This window comes from Coregonus lavaretus (genome assembly GCF_964263955.1).
Source record: "Coregonus lavaretus genome assembly, chromosome: 13".
In the NCBI taxonomy this organism is placed as follows: domain Eukaryota; kingdom Metazoa; phylum Chordata; class Actinopteri; order Salmoniformes; family Salmonidae; genus Coregonus; species Coregonus lavaretus.
Window position 1 is genome coordinate 29,313,518 of NC_140000.1, and position 15,795 is coordinate 29,329,312.

General features: G+C 46.6%; 1 protein-coding gene across 1 annotated transcript in view; it reads left to right on the forward strand.

The window, feature by feature from the left end:
• LOC311139658 (forkhead box protein O6-like) overlaps positions 1-15,585 on the forward strand; it is a gene marked incomplete at both ends in the record, with an annotated part of 35,982 nt that extends 20,397 nt beyond the window's left edge. The window contains one exon of the mRNA XM_084174574.1: positions 13,867-15,585. Coding sequence (XP_084030700.1) covers positions 13,867-15,585 — 1,719 coding nt within the window. The remainder of the gene's footprint in view (positions 1-13,866) is intronic.
• Positions 15,586-15,795: the final 210 nt, after the last annotated feature.

Consider the following 15,795-nt stretch of genomic DNA (forward strand, 5'->3'; position numbering starts at 1 on the left):
GACAACATTCAGACCCCCCCATCGCTATCTATCCCGCCATCAGCCCCCCCATCTGTGTCCATTAGCCATTCATGAACCCACTCATAGCCAATCATTAGGGAGGGAAGGGGTTTGAAGCGATTGCATTCAGAGGAGCGGAGTCTGTGACCGGAGCATACTGATTAATATTTCAGCGTCTCCCGTCGAGGAGCTGAGAGAAAGTTTTTGCCCCGCTTAGGCTGTAGAGGAGTGTGTCTCTCTCTCTCTCTCTCTCTCTGTGGCTGGCTGCTCTCCCCTTCTCTCTCCCACACGAGTGAGCGATTGAGAGAACGATCCCCCCCTTCTCAGACACTTTCTCTACCACATACCACGCACTATCCCCCCCACCACCACCACCTTCTTTCCCTCTCATACACACACAGACAAATGTACAGACACACACCACCAGACCCTAACTCAATCTGACTTAATTGGGCTCTTTTTGTTTCGGGAAATGGAGGGAGAAGAGGAGGCAGAGGAGGAGGGGTGAAATCCCCCATCCCCCCATTCCTCTCTTCCTCCTGACTCACAGCAGAGGGGTATCTCTCCTTCTCTCATTAGTCTAGACAGTGAGACAAGTTACCCCAGCAGACAGGGGCTTCTGCCCCCCCCCCACCACCACCACCACCACCACCACCCCCCATTGAGAATCAAACTAGGCAATAAAGCCCCTCATTTATACAGTAGGATGGCACTTCCAATCTTGAAGGTGAAGTAACCATAGAAATAGAATCCATTTTATTTATATGGAAGCAGCATGGTTCATACATTGTCCACTATATAAAGCACTCTTACTGTATGTGTATGCACTTTAGTGTAAAAGGAAAGGTACCTTGACCTATGAATTCAGCATTATCACTTTGCTATATCACTATCTGTACTCCATTTAAGCAATATCGGAGGCCTCTCTTGAGGGATGAGTAAGTCCTGAATGAGGCCTGAATGAGCACTTCAAGACTCTCTTAATCTTCAGTATGGGCTTTTGTTTTGTGAAGAAATGCTGCTATAGTGTGTTTGCTTGAGGATGTTGTGTAGTAGGTTCCCATTGAGCTGTTGTACTGTATGGTTGGATATACAGCATAGTTGTATGTGAAGTGGAAATAATTTATCGTTTGTTCATTCTCATAGACTGAATTTCCAGGAAGTGGATGGAATGGGCTCACTGGATCTGAAATTTCCTTTCGTAGGATAGACAAAGTCATGAATATTAATGAGTTACGTTGGGTGATTGGTTGAGCCTTCTTGGGTGTGTGATGTCACACAGATGCGCTGCAGAGCTGTCTGTTTAGCTTGCTCACCGGCATGAGCAGTAAGCACTGAATTACTTGGGAAACCCAGCTTCAGCTTAATTAATTGTGAAATAAATTGAAGCCTCACCAGCTAGCTGCCAATGTATTTTAGTTTCACTGTCCGGTCATTCATAAAACGAGTTCACTAATTGTTATTATTACCTTTACACAAATTGTCTGTTGCTTGATATGAGCCAATTGACCCAAATCTATCAAAGAATAGGAAATCCACGATTAGTTGGTGAGCTAGCTAGCTACATTTCAGTAATTTAGCTATCCTCCTAAATGCAGTGGTCAGTGGATAAACGAACTATGAGTTGAGCATATTTTGGTGAGCACGAACTAGTAGCCAGTTGTTGTTGCCCATGGTGGAATCCTATCTAACCAGCTGGCTCCTGAAGCCTATGTGACCTGTCAATGTGCCCTTGAACTCCCGAGTCTAGACGCAGTCTAGCTAATGATAGCTAGCTAGCTAGCATTGCTAGCTGAGCTGTTTCATAAGAAAACATCTGATGTGACTAGCTAACAAGCCCTCCTCGGTGACAATGTTATTGGGGTGCGGGAATATTAGATATAACGGTCATATTAGATATAACGGTCATTGAAGTTGGTTGTTACTACTGGTTTTAGATTCGAAGGGAAAGAAGTTGTCCGTCATTGTTTTGTGTTTCGGTATGGGCTTGGAGTGATGTCACACAGAAGGCTCAACCAATCACCCGACGGCTATCCTACGAAAGGTCATTTAGATCACTGGACGGCCAAATTGGCTCAAAGAGACAGTTGTAACAGTGCGTTTATATAAAGGAATGTCTCAAGATGGCTCCATGGTTAACAGACGCCTCCATGGTTAAGATCCCCAACGTTCTACATTCACACCAAAATTCAAGACCCTCTTTGATCCTCCTTTGTTCTCTTTCTCTCTTTTCTTCTTTTCCCTCGTTCCTTCTATAGCTGCCTTTTCTTGACCTATGATTCTGCATATACACTTACCTTTTTCAATGTCATATGTAGGCGTACACCATAGGTGGGTGTAGCTCTCTGAATAAGTAGACTTGAGTGTAAGTGTATAGCATGTGGTTTATATTGTTGAGGAGCAGTGGTTGATTTGGTACCCAGGGCGTTTAATGAAGATCCCCAGCACCTCTCCACTATTAGACGGGTGCCCTCTACCTCTCCCTACTTCACCCCCCACCTCTCTCCCTAGCTGCCTTTCCCTCGGGGGATAGTTGGCAGGGAGCAGGCCGGCTGCTATGGCAACAAGGAGCCTCCCTCTCCCACAGGTCTCCTTAGCAACTAGTAGCTTGGCATTGCGGTAATGATGAGCGTGCCCACGGTGCCAGGCTCTTTGTGTGTGTGTGTGAATGTGTGTGTGTGTGTGTGTGTGTGTGTGTGTGTGTGTGTGTGTGTGTGTGTGTGTGTGTGTGAGAGAGAGAGAGAGAGAGAGAGTGTGTGAAGCATATGTGTATATTTTCTTTGCCAGTTTATGTGAGAAGATGAACGTGTGAGGGAGAAGTTGTGTGTTATTGCATGACTGATACATGTGATATATGTGTAGACATGCCTGAGTTTTGATCTAAACGTAATCTGTACCTCACAAGTAATGATGGCTACCCTACTGTGTGTGTGTGTGTGCATGCCTTCCTGCTTGCGAGGCGTTCGTGCATGTATGCGTGTGTTTTCTGCGTCTTTGGACGCTTCCATCTGATTGCAATGATATAATTTGTCTCTGTGCTATGAAATTGCAAGCAATTAAAGTTTCCTGCTCTGCTGAAATTATATTAAACCCTGAGAATGGTGTTTATTAAAGTCTGATCAGAGGTGTGTACTGACCTTTAGAATGCGGGAAATGAGATTCTTATTATTATGAACGAGATTATGTTGGAAAGTGAGAGGAGGAGAAAACCGCGACGGCATTGATTCCATTGTTGCATTGTCTGTTTCTTTGTATGTGGCAGAGGGTGGTTTCAATATAATCAAATCCACACTCCGCCCGCCTGTGGGCCATTAAAAGACCTGACTCAAGCACACACACAAATAGACAAAGAAAATAAAAGAAAAAAGCTGTAAAAGCCTCTCCAGAAACGTGCATGACTTTACGATTGCATGATGGCAGGCCCAGTGGAAAATGTGAGTCTTATGAATGCCCAGACTTTGGGTGAAGTGTGAGCTGTGAGCAGGTGGCAGCCCCCACAGGTGGACCAACACAAACACCTGTTTTGTGAATCCTCACAGGCGAAAGTGAAGCCTACCTCCCATAGCCCCTGTGGAAAACCATACCCTCTTGCATGTGCCCGCCTTGTGCCTGCCTTGTGCTCTCCCTGGCACAGGTCTTACCCACGTTTGGCGTGGGTGTCAGACGTGATTGCGAGCCCAGGCGGGGTCTTTCATCGCGTGGGTGTCATAGATGTCGTGTCCCCCTCACGCCGGCCATCTGGAAAGCCGCCACGATCGTCTTGGCATTCCGTGGTGGATTTTCCGATTCCCTATCCTGGTCTCAGATGGTCTGCTAATCTGTTAGCGGCTATTTTTAGCCGCCAAAGCTCATGCAGCCCTGTGCAGCCCTTGATGCACTGTTCCACACCCGACCGCTAACCATCCCCCTTGGTGCTTATAGAAGTATAGAGGCAGTGATTTGCCAGGGACTGGCTGCAATTAGAACACAGCCAAGCAGGAATTCCCCACCAACTCCATTACACCCTCTCCCCACAGACTTCCTGACTGTGGGCACCATGGCATATGGCAGCTCAAACTCTCAATTGACTTTCTCTCTTTTCCATTTGGAATGGCACTGAGTGGTGTATGGAATGATGTAGCAATTCTGAAAGTGCTTTGTATTGTCGTAAGAGGGGGAACTGACCTTGTCTAAGTAAGGCTCTAATGGCTAAGGTTCTCTGGACTATGTCTTAGGTACACAGATAGTAGCAAATGGTCTGTACTGTAGCTCAACCTGGTTCCTAGCCTAGGTTTCTAACAGAGCTTGCCATGACTACACAACTAGACCTACTTGATAGTTCTGTGACTATGTACTATGGACATACATTGGACCATATCAGTGGCACTAGGTTGTAGTGATCATAAGTTGGTTGCACTCACTAGGAAAAGTAAAATACCAAATGGTAAGGTAATCTACCGAAGGTCCTACAGAGTGTTCAATCAGGACTCATTTGTGGATGAGATTAAGAATGTGCAATGGTTAGAAGAGTGTAGTAAGGATGATCCTGAAATGTCACTAAGTTTGTTTATGAAATGATTTTTGAGTATTGCTGATAAGCATGCCCCTTTAAGAAAATGCACTGTGAGGTCAAACGGTGCCCCATGGATTGATGATGAGCTGAGAAATGTAATAATTCAACGTGATGATGCCAAAAAAGCAGCAGATAAATCTGGCACTCTGTTTGTTAAGCAAAGTTATTGTAAATTAAGAAATCTTGTGACCAAGCTAAAGAAAGGAAAGAAGAATGGATTCTATCAGCACAAAATTGATGAAGTAAAGGGTGATGGGAAACTGTGGAGAACGTTGAACGCTATTATGGGTAGGAATTCGAACATGTCCGCCTCTTTTGTTGAATCAGAGGGTATATTTATCACAAAACCACACGACATCGCAAACTACTTTAATGAATATTTGACAGGCAAAGTGGACAAGTTGAGGAATGCCATGAGTCCAACTGATGGCTCCATGTCATATATCCTTATAAAAGACTGTATCATGAAGGAGAGGCAATGCATGTTGGAACTGATGGCTCCATGTCATATATCCTTATAAAAGACTGTATCATGAAGGAGAGGTAATGCATGTTGGAATTTCACCAAGTAGAAAAGGAAGAGGTTGAAAGGATCCTGTTGTCTCTTTCGGATGACAAGTCACCTGGTACAGATCATCTTGACGCCAAATTACTTAGAGTTACAGCTAACCAAATATCTACCCCAATCTCTCATATTTTTAACAAGTGCTTGATGTATGGGGTGTGCCCAGAACTCTGGAAAGAGTCAAAGGTTATTCCACTACCTAAAGATAAAAAATCTGCATTCACTGCTCCTAATAGTCGTCCTATAAGCTTGCTGCCTGTGTTAAGTAAATTATTGGAAAAAATTGTATCTGTACAAATCAAGGATTATTTATCATGTAATGGTCTGATAACGGGTTTCCAGCATGCATACAAAGAAGGGCATTCTATGAGTACGGCCTTAGCACAAATGACAGATGATTGGTTAAAGAGTATGGATGACAGGAGGTTAGTTGGTGCAGTGTTGCTAGATTTCAGTGCTGCTTTTGATGTAATTGAGCATGAACTGTTACTAGGTAAACGCAAATGTTATGGTTTTAAGTCTGCAGCTCTATCCTGGACAGAAAGCTATATATCCAGGAGAAGGCATTAAAGATATACACTGTGGTGTTCCTCAAGGAAGCAGCCTAGGCCCACTTCTCTACTCTATCTTTACTAATGATTTACCTTCAGCAATGAACAAAGCAGGAGTGGTAGTGTATGCTGATGACTCTACAATGTATAGCGCAGCATCAGAATGTAATGAGTTAACAGATGTACTGAGTAGTGAACTAAGAATGGTGTCTGAGTGGGTTGATATGAACAAATTGGTGTTTCTAAAACTAAATGTATTGTATTTGGTTCAAGATATATGCTTGCTGATGATCCCCAATTGAATTTGTCAATGGATAGAACGCATGTAGAGCAAGTGAAAAAAACGAAACTACTAGGCGTCATGTTGGAGGCAGCTTTATCATGGTCAGAACACATATATAATATTGTTATTAAGATGGGTAAGGGAATTGCTGTTACAAGAAAATGATCAGAGTATGTAACATCTAGCACTCTGAATCAGGTGATTCAATCCCTGGTCATATCACACTTAGAGTACTGTCCAGTTATATGGTCATCTGCAGCAAAGTAAGATATAAAAATGCTCAAAATTGCTCAAAACAGGGCTGCCCGATTAGCTCTTCATTGCTCTATCCGTATGAATATTATCCAAATGCATCAGAATCTCTCATGGCTTCACGTTGAAAACAAACTACTATCCAGTCTTCTGATTTTCTTTAGGAATGTTATATTTTTCAAAAAACCACAGTATTCTTCAGACCAGTTAGTACATACTAGCAACACGCACAACCACCAAACCAGACGGGTAAATTCAGGGCATCTAAGACAACCCAAGCCAAGGACAAATCGCCTTAAACCTACAGTTTTATATAGAGCCATAGCTGAATGGAACTCTTTACCAATCCATATTTCTCAGGCAAAAAGTAAATCCACCTTCAAGAAAAAAATGAAAGAACATTTAATGCGATAGACCATATAACTGGACAGGAAATAGAAAGCATCAACTGAATGTTAAATGTGTTACCTGTCAGGTATTTTAATTGTCTGTATTGTCTACTTGTTAAATGTTTGTAAAGTCTTAATTTGTAATTGTTTGTAATGTTTTATTAATTGGTGTTGGACCCTAGGAAGATTAGCTAACATTCCGTGACCATGGCAATGATGATGGCATTACATTTTTTTAATTTTTGTCATTCAGCAGATGCTCTTATCCAGAGCGACTTACAGGAGAAATTACATTCACATTTACATTTTAGTCATTTAGCAGACGCTCTTATCCAGAGCGACTTACATGAGCAATTAGGGTTAAGTGCCTTGCTTAAGGGCACATCGACAGATTTGTCTCCTAGTTGCTAGGGGATTCAAACCAGCGACCTTTCGGTTACTGGCCCAATGCTCTTAACCATAAGGCTACCAGCCGCCCCTGTGGCATGTGGCGGCTAAATTAGTTTCTCACCTAATAAGAGATGGTCTTCTTTTCTTAATCTTTTCAATTTGGTCACAGTCCAGAAAACAGGCTCGTCCATCTGCTCATCTGTCTCCTTAAAGTAGGCTCTCCTCCTCTAAAGGGATTTTAATCAACGTCTGACTTTGGGCTTCCTTCGCAGGCAACAAGATCTGTGTTCCTGTCTGTACCTGTGCCACTTGGGATAGCGTGCTTTATCCGCTCTGTTCCGTATAGAGCCATATCTTAGCTACCATTAGGCCCTTCAGTCCCCTTGAAGCCCTCCCATCCCTCCACTCCACCCCACCCCACCCCTGTAGACAGAGAATGCTGAATGCACCAACCCCCCGATTCCCATTAATCTATGCGCCTCTAAATTCTTTATTTCCCTTCAAAGGGGGACAAGCCGAGCCGTGACATCAATCACGGGAAGCGAATATTTAGCCGGTGCTAATTTCCATCAATAGCCTGGAGACAGGCTTAGCTGACAAAACTCATTCCTTTCCCTGAACAAAACTGCTTGTGTTTGAGCCTCCACCTCCCCCCTCCTCTGCAGAGGCACAAACAGGCATCACAATAAACACAGCCAGAGCCTCTCCTGGTACGCCTTGATTTGTGCTTTTCTAATGAATGGTGTGCCATGAGGAGATACCCATAGACAGCAGAGGAGCATAATGGCTTCTTTCTGTATGAAATGGGATTGATAAACACAGATTGAGTACATGGCAAATTCCAGACAGATGCTCGTCTTTGCAGAACGAACATGCCAGTCATCCAACCCTTTAAGTTATTTGAACCGGGTGAGTGGTTTCTTTTGGCGTTCCCATTCGAGCCGTCTTGTCTTTGGGCTCGTCACTCAGTTCTATTTGAATGAGTACACTCTCTCTCCACAAGATGGGCCCTAAACAGTTTGACCTGTTTCTTCTATCCCCTCTTGTGAGTATGTGGGGGGTAGAGGGGCCCCATTTTGAGGGCAGCCCATTGTGTGGCTCGAACGGTTCTCACACACTGGGCTCCACGCTATACCTCCACATTCCCACCCCTCTACCCCCCTTACCCCCTCTATCCCAGCTGCCCGCCATGCCAGCCAGCCAGCCAGTCAAACCAACCCAGACGGTCTATTGCCCCCCCACCACCACTCTCACCACAGTCTTAATGGCAGATTGCTACCCTGGGAGTGGCGGCAGAGGGGACACATTGGTATTGCGCCAGGCTGGACAACTGGGTACTCTCACCCTACTCACGGAATGCCGGGGGTATCCTCGGGCAAGGGCATTGGAAAGGGAGCCATATCGCCTTCACAAAGCTAGTCCAATAGAAGATCTTCCTACAGACAGTCAGACCTTGATGTGTCTAAAGCCAAGCCTTAGCACTGAAGGCTATTAAGTTGAATCGATTCTCCAAGTTGAACTGCCTGCTCCAGATCCAAAATCAAACTCAGTGGGTGTGTGGAGGGAGGACTGAGCAGGAATCAATGTGAATGGCCAGAACGCTGAGGGGCAAATTAAAGGGTTTGAAAGAGAGGGGAATTATTGACCATGACCAGGGCCCGTTTTGTTTTTGTTCATTCTCGGAACATGAACAAAGCTTGGTCGATCCAAAACAGGAAGTCTTGTAGTCTCTATTCGCTTGACTTTGAACAAGTACCCGGTCTTGGAAAAGGAAAAATCCCTTTCTGCTGCTCTGAGGCCACCTGTGTTGGAAAGAGCGTGAACGTGTCAGATTTGAGGGTGTTAATAGGTCTTAAACTTAATCTGGGGGCAAAGAGGGCTGTGGTGGAGAGCGAATAAAGAAGACGTAAGTCAGGTATCAGGATCGTGGGCTCTAATGAGAGTTGAGCTCAAGCCGATTGTCTCTCTGGGGCCACTGGGGTGCCACACCATAGAAATAGAATTACTAGAAAGGACATTCCCATTCAAGTCAATGTTAGTTATGTGATGGGTGAACCGGCTGCCATATTGAATGTACCCATGAGTGTTCTGTGAACTTGATGTGGTCTGAGGGGCTTTACCATTTTAGTAATTATATTTCTATGTGCTACACAGTCCTCCACTGGCTACAATAGTTCTATAATCGGACAGATGCCCTTTTCACAAATAGCAGTGTAAGGCTACTGCAAGCTGACTGTTGTTGTTTAAAATCCCACTTTGTGATATTTACATATCCATAGAAGTTTGATTTGACAACTTTTGATATACAGTACGTCTGTTTACTTAAGTCGGATGGGATCAAGCAATACATTTTGTGTGTTAGCTCTCCCTTTCACTTCATTTATTATTTCTGCCTTCCTGATTTCAATAGGAGATAGCTGCCGGACCAAGGGTTGGAATGTGTGTTCCGTGTCATTGTATGTTTTTGTGTGCTTCCCTTCATTTGTCTGGTCCTGAAAGCCAGGGGGCTGAAGAAACATTTTATCAAAATGTAATAGACAAGAAAGTTTTCAAATCTATTATTTTATAAGCCTGTGGGGAGAAATATGGAAAAAGCCACCCTCATGGACAAACTCAAAGTAAGGCATTCCGCTTAGCTCTGTCAGATAGGACATTGAATTGTGGTTGTATTACATGGCCTTGTAGACCATGGCCTTTCCTCCCATTGTCTTACATGGACAGGTTGCTTAACAAAGGAATCTCCTTAGTCTGCCCCCTCATCTTCCTCCTCCCATTGGATCATACCGTATCCGGACTGGCAGTGGACTGTGTGAGATGCCCAGCTGGGAGTGCCCCGAATCAACTCCAGGATTAGCCTGGGATTGTCTGGGATTACTCGGGATGGAGCGGGATTAGCACCGACTGCCTGCGACTGCCTGTTTTGGGGGCGTGAGTGAGAGGGGCATGGGCCGGCCAAATTGCCCCTGACTCAGCCCGAGATTGGGCGGGAGGCCAGGGCTAGGCTACACCCACACAGGGAGGGACACCTGTATCCTGGCAGGGCTATTCTTAGTCCTTAAACCCACACCCAAACAGGATGACTACTACTGAGAAACCCCGGGTTTGAAAACAAAACAGAAAGGCCGGCAGACAGGAAGCAAACAGCTAGCTGACTACGCCATCATGGTCGACTTACCCACGCAATGGCTGTCTCCCAAATGGCACCATATTCCCTATATAGTGCTCCACTTTTGAACAGAGCCCTATGGCCCCTGGTCAAATGTAGTGCATTATACAGGGCATAGGGAGCCATTTGGGACGTAACCAATCTCTTAAATCTCTCTTAAGCAGGTGGATTCAGGATTCATCAGATAAAGAGGGCTTGGGGATGATGTTCAAATCCCTCTCCCAAGTCTATAGCAGGTTACTTTTTTGATCATACATGCTACATTTGGAACAGATCAGAGATCATATGCAGTAGCGGCTTCAACTGGTCTGGTTCCATTAAAGGAGGTTCATTTTAATTCGGCCTTAAATCATTTTGTCATCTAACCTGATGGACAATATTTGTTATGATCTGATAAGATAATGTTCTGGTATGGAAGAGACAGGTATACTCTGTTTTTTCTTGGATACTTTTACCCCTTTTTCTCCCCAATTTCGTGATATCCAATTGGTAGTTACAGTCTTGTCCCATCGCTGCAACTCCCTACAGACTCAGGAGAGGTGAAGGTCAAGAGCCATGCGTCCTCCGAAACACGACCCTGCCAAGCTGCACTGCTTCTTGACACACTGCTCGCTTAACCCGGAAGCCAGGCGCACCAATGTGTTGGAGGAAACACCGTCCAGCTGGCGACCGAAGTCAGTTTGCAGGCACCCGGCAACCACAAGGAGTCGCTAGAGCGCGATGGGACAAGGAAATCCTGGCCGGCCAAATCCTCCCCTAACCCAGACGACGCTGGGCCAATTGTGCGCCACCTCATGGGTCTCCCATGTGACACAGCCTGGGATCGAACCCAGGTCTGTAGTGATGCCTCAAGCACTGCGATAAGGTATACCCTTTTTACACTAGCAAGCCGGACCAAACCTTGCTGAACGAAGCTGTTTGAGCTGGCTGGGTATCCACCATAGTTGCTCGAACTGTGCTGAAAAGCACAATGTGAAAATAAAATATGTGAGCCAACAGTTCCGGTTGGCACGATAGTGTGAAAATGGTAGTAGTCGGCGCAGGCACGTAGTTGCCCGCCCCTACTGCCGACCAGGCATCCCCAACGGACTGGCATGGCCCAGATGAAAGAAAGGCTGTTTAGAGTTAGAGAGAGAGCTGCAGCATCAAACAACCAATGTTTCTCCCCATCCCCCACTACCCTTACTCTGCCTCCCTGCTCTACCCACCACAATATCATATACTCCCGCTCCTGCACGTTTACCAACAGTTGCCATGGTTACCCAATGCTCGAGGTGTCACAGCGAGACAACCGAAAAGAGGCATTCACAGATCACCTGAATTCAGTCAGTCGCCCCTTTTCAGTTGGTGCTCTACAATTTGATTTGTGTGTACTCAGACTGTGCCATTCGCCATGAATACAAATAATGTACAACACAATGGTGCTGTTGAAAGTATGAACGCTTAAATTACACCACATGTACCTCAATCTGAAACAATCTAATATAGTGGTATAGTACCAATGTAAGCCACACTAGGTGCTTTGGTTTCATTTTGCCGTTCAAGTTTCAGAATAACGCCTACAATAAAAGCAGAACAGAACAACTATTGTCAATCAATCAATATTTCTTAGTGTTCACTTGGCCTTCACTTGGCCTTGAAGAAAAAGTCTAATACACCTACGAATAGTTTGTTGAATGAGAAAGTGAATGAACAGAGACATCTATTGAGAGTTTATCATTGAATTTGAGTGTTCAAAACAAAATTGGGAAAGAAAGTGACATACAATAAAAAATATTTATCTCAGCAGTAAATAATGATTACAGTATATTAAGAAACACAAGAGACATGGAGAGAGGGAGGAAAGGGGATGAGAAGAAAGGAGAGAAGCAACAAGTTGCAATGAGCTTAGAGTAGAGAAGGCTATAAAGAGAGAGAATATTGATAAATGAGAGACAGAGATAAAAGGTGAGAGAGAGACGGTGAGAGGAGAGAAGGTGATGGAAAGAGAGAGGGTTATAGAGACAGAAAAATAATAAGGTGATAGAGAGAGTCTGTGTAGGTAGGAGGTGGTTGGTGGGCTCCATCCATTATGCCTGGTAGCTCCTATCTCAATCTTCCGATCCATCTTCACACTCAGGCCATGGGAGAGGGGGCTGGTGCTGGGTCAGAATGGCAGCCACATCAAACACTATCCCCCAGTGTTTGATGGCACGTCAAACCAGGCACGTCAAACCAGGGATTAGCTTACATCCACCAGGCTGAGGAGAAAAAGTGGAGAGGAAAGAGACAGAGGGAAGGAGAAGGAGGGAGGGATACCCTCCACTTCACAGAGATAAAGTGGACGTAGTGTCTTCAGTTCAGACTAAATCTTTGGCACTCTCACCTGATAGGTCGCACAAAGAGTCTAGCTCACTCCAGTTTAGAATACAGAGCGAAGAGTCCACTGTTTGGTAAAGACACAAGTAGCTAGTTTGTAGACCCATGATGGTAAATAGGCGGGAGAGTTACTGAGAGTCTGGGTCACTTTGTAGACTACTGAGAGTTATACTACAAAGCATGATCAATGAGTTAGCCAGCTAACCTAAATATTCTGAAATAACTTTTTATTTTTGTTGAAAGATGAGCTTGAAATGGACATGGTCTAATTGACTCAACAACCAAAAACACATATCTTAGTTTAGATGTATTAATGAACCAGAACATCTGTAGTTATTTAGGGTTGTTTATCAAAGTTAGCTCTCATTTATTCTGCTTTGTAGTATACCCCTCCGGGCTACCTAGCTGACAATTGATTTCTGGGCCCATTTTTTCAGAAGTTATCTATCTGGATTTCGCCTATAGGATAGGATTACATGTATAGATATATAATTATTAGAATGGGCTATTGATTGACTGGGGACTCCCATTCTATTCATTCTATTTCTATGCATTTAATCCTATCCGATAGGTGAAATTCGGATAGATAATCTTTGCAAAACTGGGCCCTGGTGTCTACAGTTTAGTAGGCAGACAAGGCACTAGTAAGTATTTTGTAAACCCATGATGGTGAGTTGATAGCAGCTCTATAAGCATAAACACAAACTGTCTGGTACTTATTGATCAGCCAAGCTCTTCTTGGAAGGGGAATCCACACACTCCCCAGTGGCATCAATGTGTGTGAGATAAGCCTTTAAACAGTCATTAATACAGAGTAGCAGGCTTGGGATCAGATTGGCAGGTTGCGCGTCGTCAAAGTCGCTGAAACTCTAGTTTCCTCTCCAACAAACAGTTGTTTCATATGAAAAAGGTCATATGCATACTTGATTCAGCTAATGTCTACAGATGAGGAGTTCTGACGCACTGGGACACGCACAAAGGCGACCAGAACTCATTGCCTGGAAGTCACACACTATGCTCACTCAGAGTAAAGTGTTACATTTGGTGGCAGCGGTGGGATCCAGTGTGTTAAACAGTGAAAATGCTTACCATACATAATATGATGAACAATGTAACATGCACTCTAAATCAATCTCTCTCTCTCTCTCTCTCTCTCTCTCTCTCTCTCTCTCTCTCTCTCTCTCTCTCTCTCTCTCTCTCTCTCTCTCTCTCTCTCTCTCTCTCTCTCTCTCTCCCTACTCACTCTCTCTCTCTCTCTCTCTCTCTCTCTCTCTCTCTCTCTCTCTCTCTCTCTCTCTCTCTCTCTATCTATCTATCTATCTATCTATCTATCTATCTATCTATCTATCTATGTCTGCAGAACTCCATCCGACACAACCTGTCCCTCCACACGCGCTTCATCCGGGTGCAGAACGAGGGCACGGGCAAGTCCTCCTGGTGGATGCTCAACCCTGAGGGGGGCAAGATGGGCAAGGCCCCTCGCCGGCGTACCGTGTCCATGGACAACAGCACCAAGTACCTGAAGAGCAAGGGCCGGGTCAGCCGCAAGAGGGTGGGCAGGCCGGGGATTAGTTCTGGGGCTCCAGTGGGGCTCCAGGCTTCCCCTGAGCAGGGTAGCCCACCGGGAAAGGTTCTCCCATGCAACGTAGGGGGAGCTGGGGGTGTGGAGGGAGAGTTTGACGCCTGGACGGAGCTCCACTCCCGGGCTAGTTCGTCCACTTCGACCCTGAGCGGGCGTCTGTCGCCTATTCTGGCCGAGGGCGAGCTGGAAGAGTCAGAGGAAGGCGGGCTGTCCTGCTCGGCCTCGCCCCACCTCTACCCCTCCCCCTCCTCCAGCGCCCGCTCCCCGGCCATGGGGGCCGCGGGAGGCCACTGTCCACCCGTGGAGCAGCTGCCCCAGCTGGCTAATCTCACGGGGGCGATCAGCCTGGAGGAGAGGCTCCTGGAGGAAGGCTACCACCATCATCATCCTCACCCGGCGGCGCACCACAAACTCCCCCAGGTCTATCATTACAACCCTGGGGTTAAAGGTCAGGGGTCGTACTGCGGCGCGGTCTACAGCCAGGCTGGGATGGGCATGCTGCGCCACCACTCGCCCATGCAGACCATCCAGGAGAATAAGTCTGCTAGCTTCTCCGGCACCATGCGGGCCTACTCAGGGACCAACGCCCTGCAGAGCCTGCTGACAGGGGGCCCAGGGGTTCCAGGGGGCCCCGGAGGGCCACAGCAGTACTGTGCCAAGGACATGATACTGGGCCAGGAGAGGGATGCCCACCCCATGATGGGGCCCTCCACGAACGGAGTGAGCTCCACCCGTCACAACCATCACCCTGGACATAACGGACATGCAGCACACAGTCACCATGGCACCCACACAAACCACAACTCGGCTCACGGCCACAACGGAACTCAGAGCCATAACCACAACCCTGTGACCAACCACAACAACCATAACCACAACCACAACCACAACTCTCCTCATCTTGGCCACAACCTCAGTCAGAACCACAGCAACCACACAACACACACACCGACTCGAGCCCCAGCCCTGGCCCCACGCATCAGCAGTGGCCACCTCCAGCCCTACAGCCACAAAGCCCCCTATCTGTACAGCCCCCCTTCCCACGCCCACCTCCCCGCTTCCACCACCCTGCCACCCAACCCGGCCAGCATGCTGGGAATGCCCCAGGACTCCTGCCACCTGGCCACTGCACCCCACCCCTCGCACCCCTGCCACAACACTTACCCCAGCCCCCAACATCAAGGAATGGGCAATGGACTGTACCACCACCAACGGGGCATGGTGGGAGGCGGCACAGGAGGCAGCTACTATGGTAGCTCATACCACCAGCCTCACCCCCACGAGAGACTACCAGCTGACCTGGATCTGGATATCTTCCATGGGAGCTTGGACTGCGACGTGGAGTCCATCCTCCTCCACGATATCATGGACTCTGGAGAGGAAATGGACTTTAACTTTGACAGCTCCCTGGCCCAGGGGGTGGGCATCGGGATGGGCATGAGTGGACTGGCAGGCCCTCAGCAAGCCCACAACAACCAGAGCTGGGTGCCCGGCTGAGACATTACCCAGAGTGCTTCAGGGCAGGCCTCAGAAAGACTACTACCCAGAGTGCTGCAGGCCAGCCCTCACTGCCCCTCAGATAGACAGACTCCACCCCCTCCCCACTAACATGTTGGGGAGCACTGTGCTTAACTGTGTTTTCCTGGACTGAAAACAGAGGAGATGGGACAAACACTCAGTCACTCACTCCCCATCCCTTTCTATGTA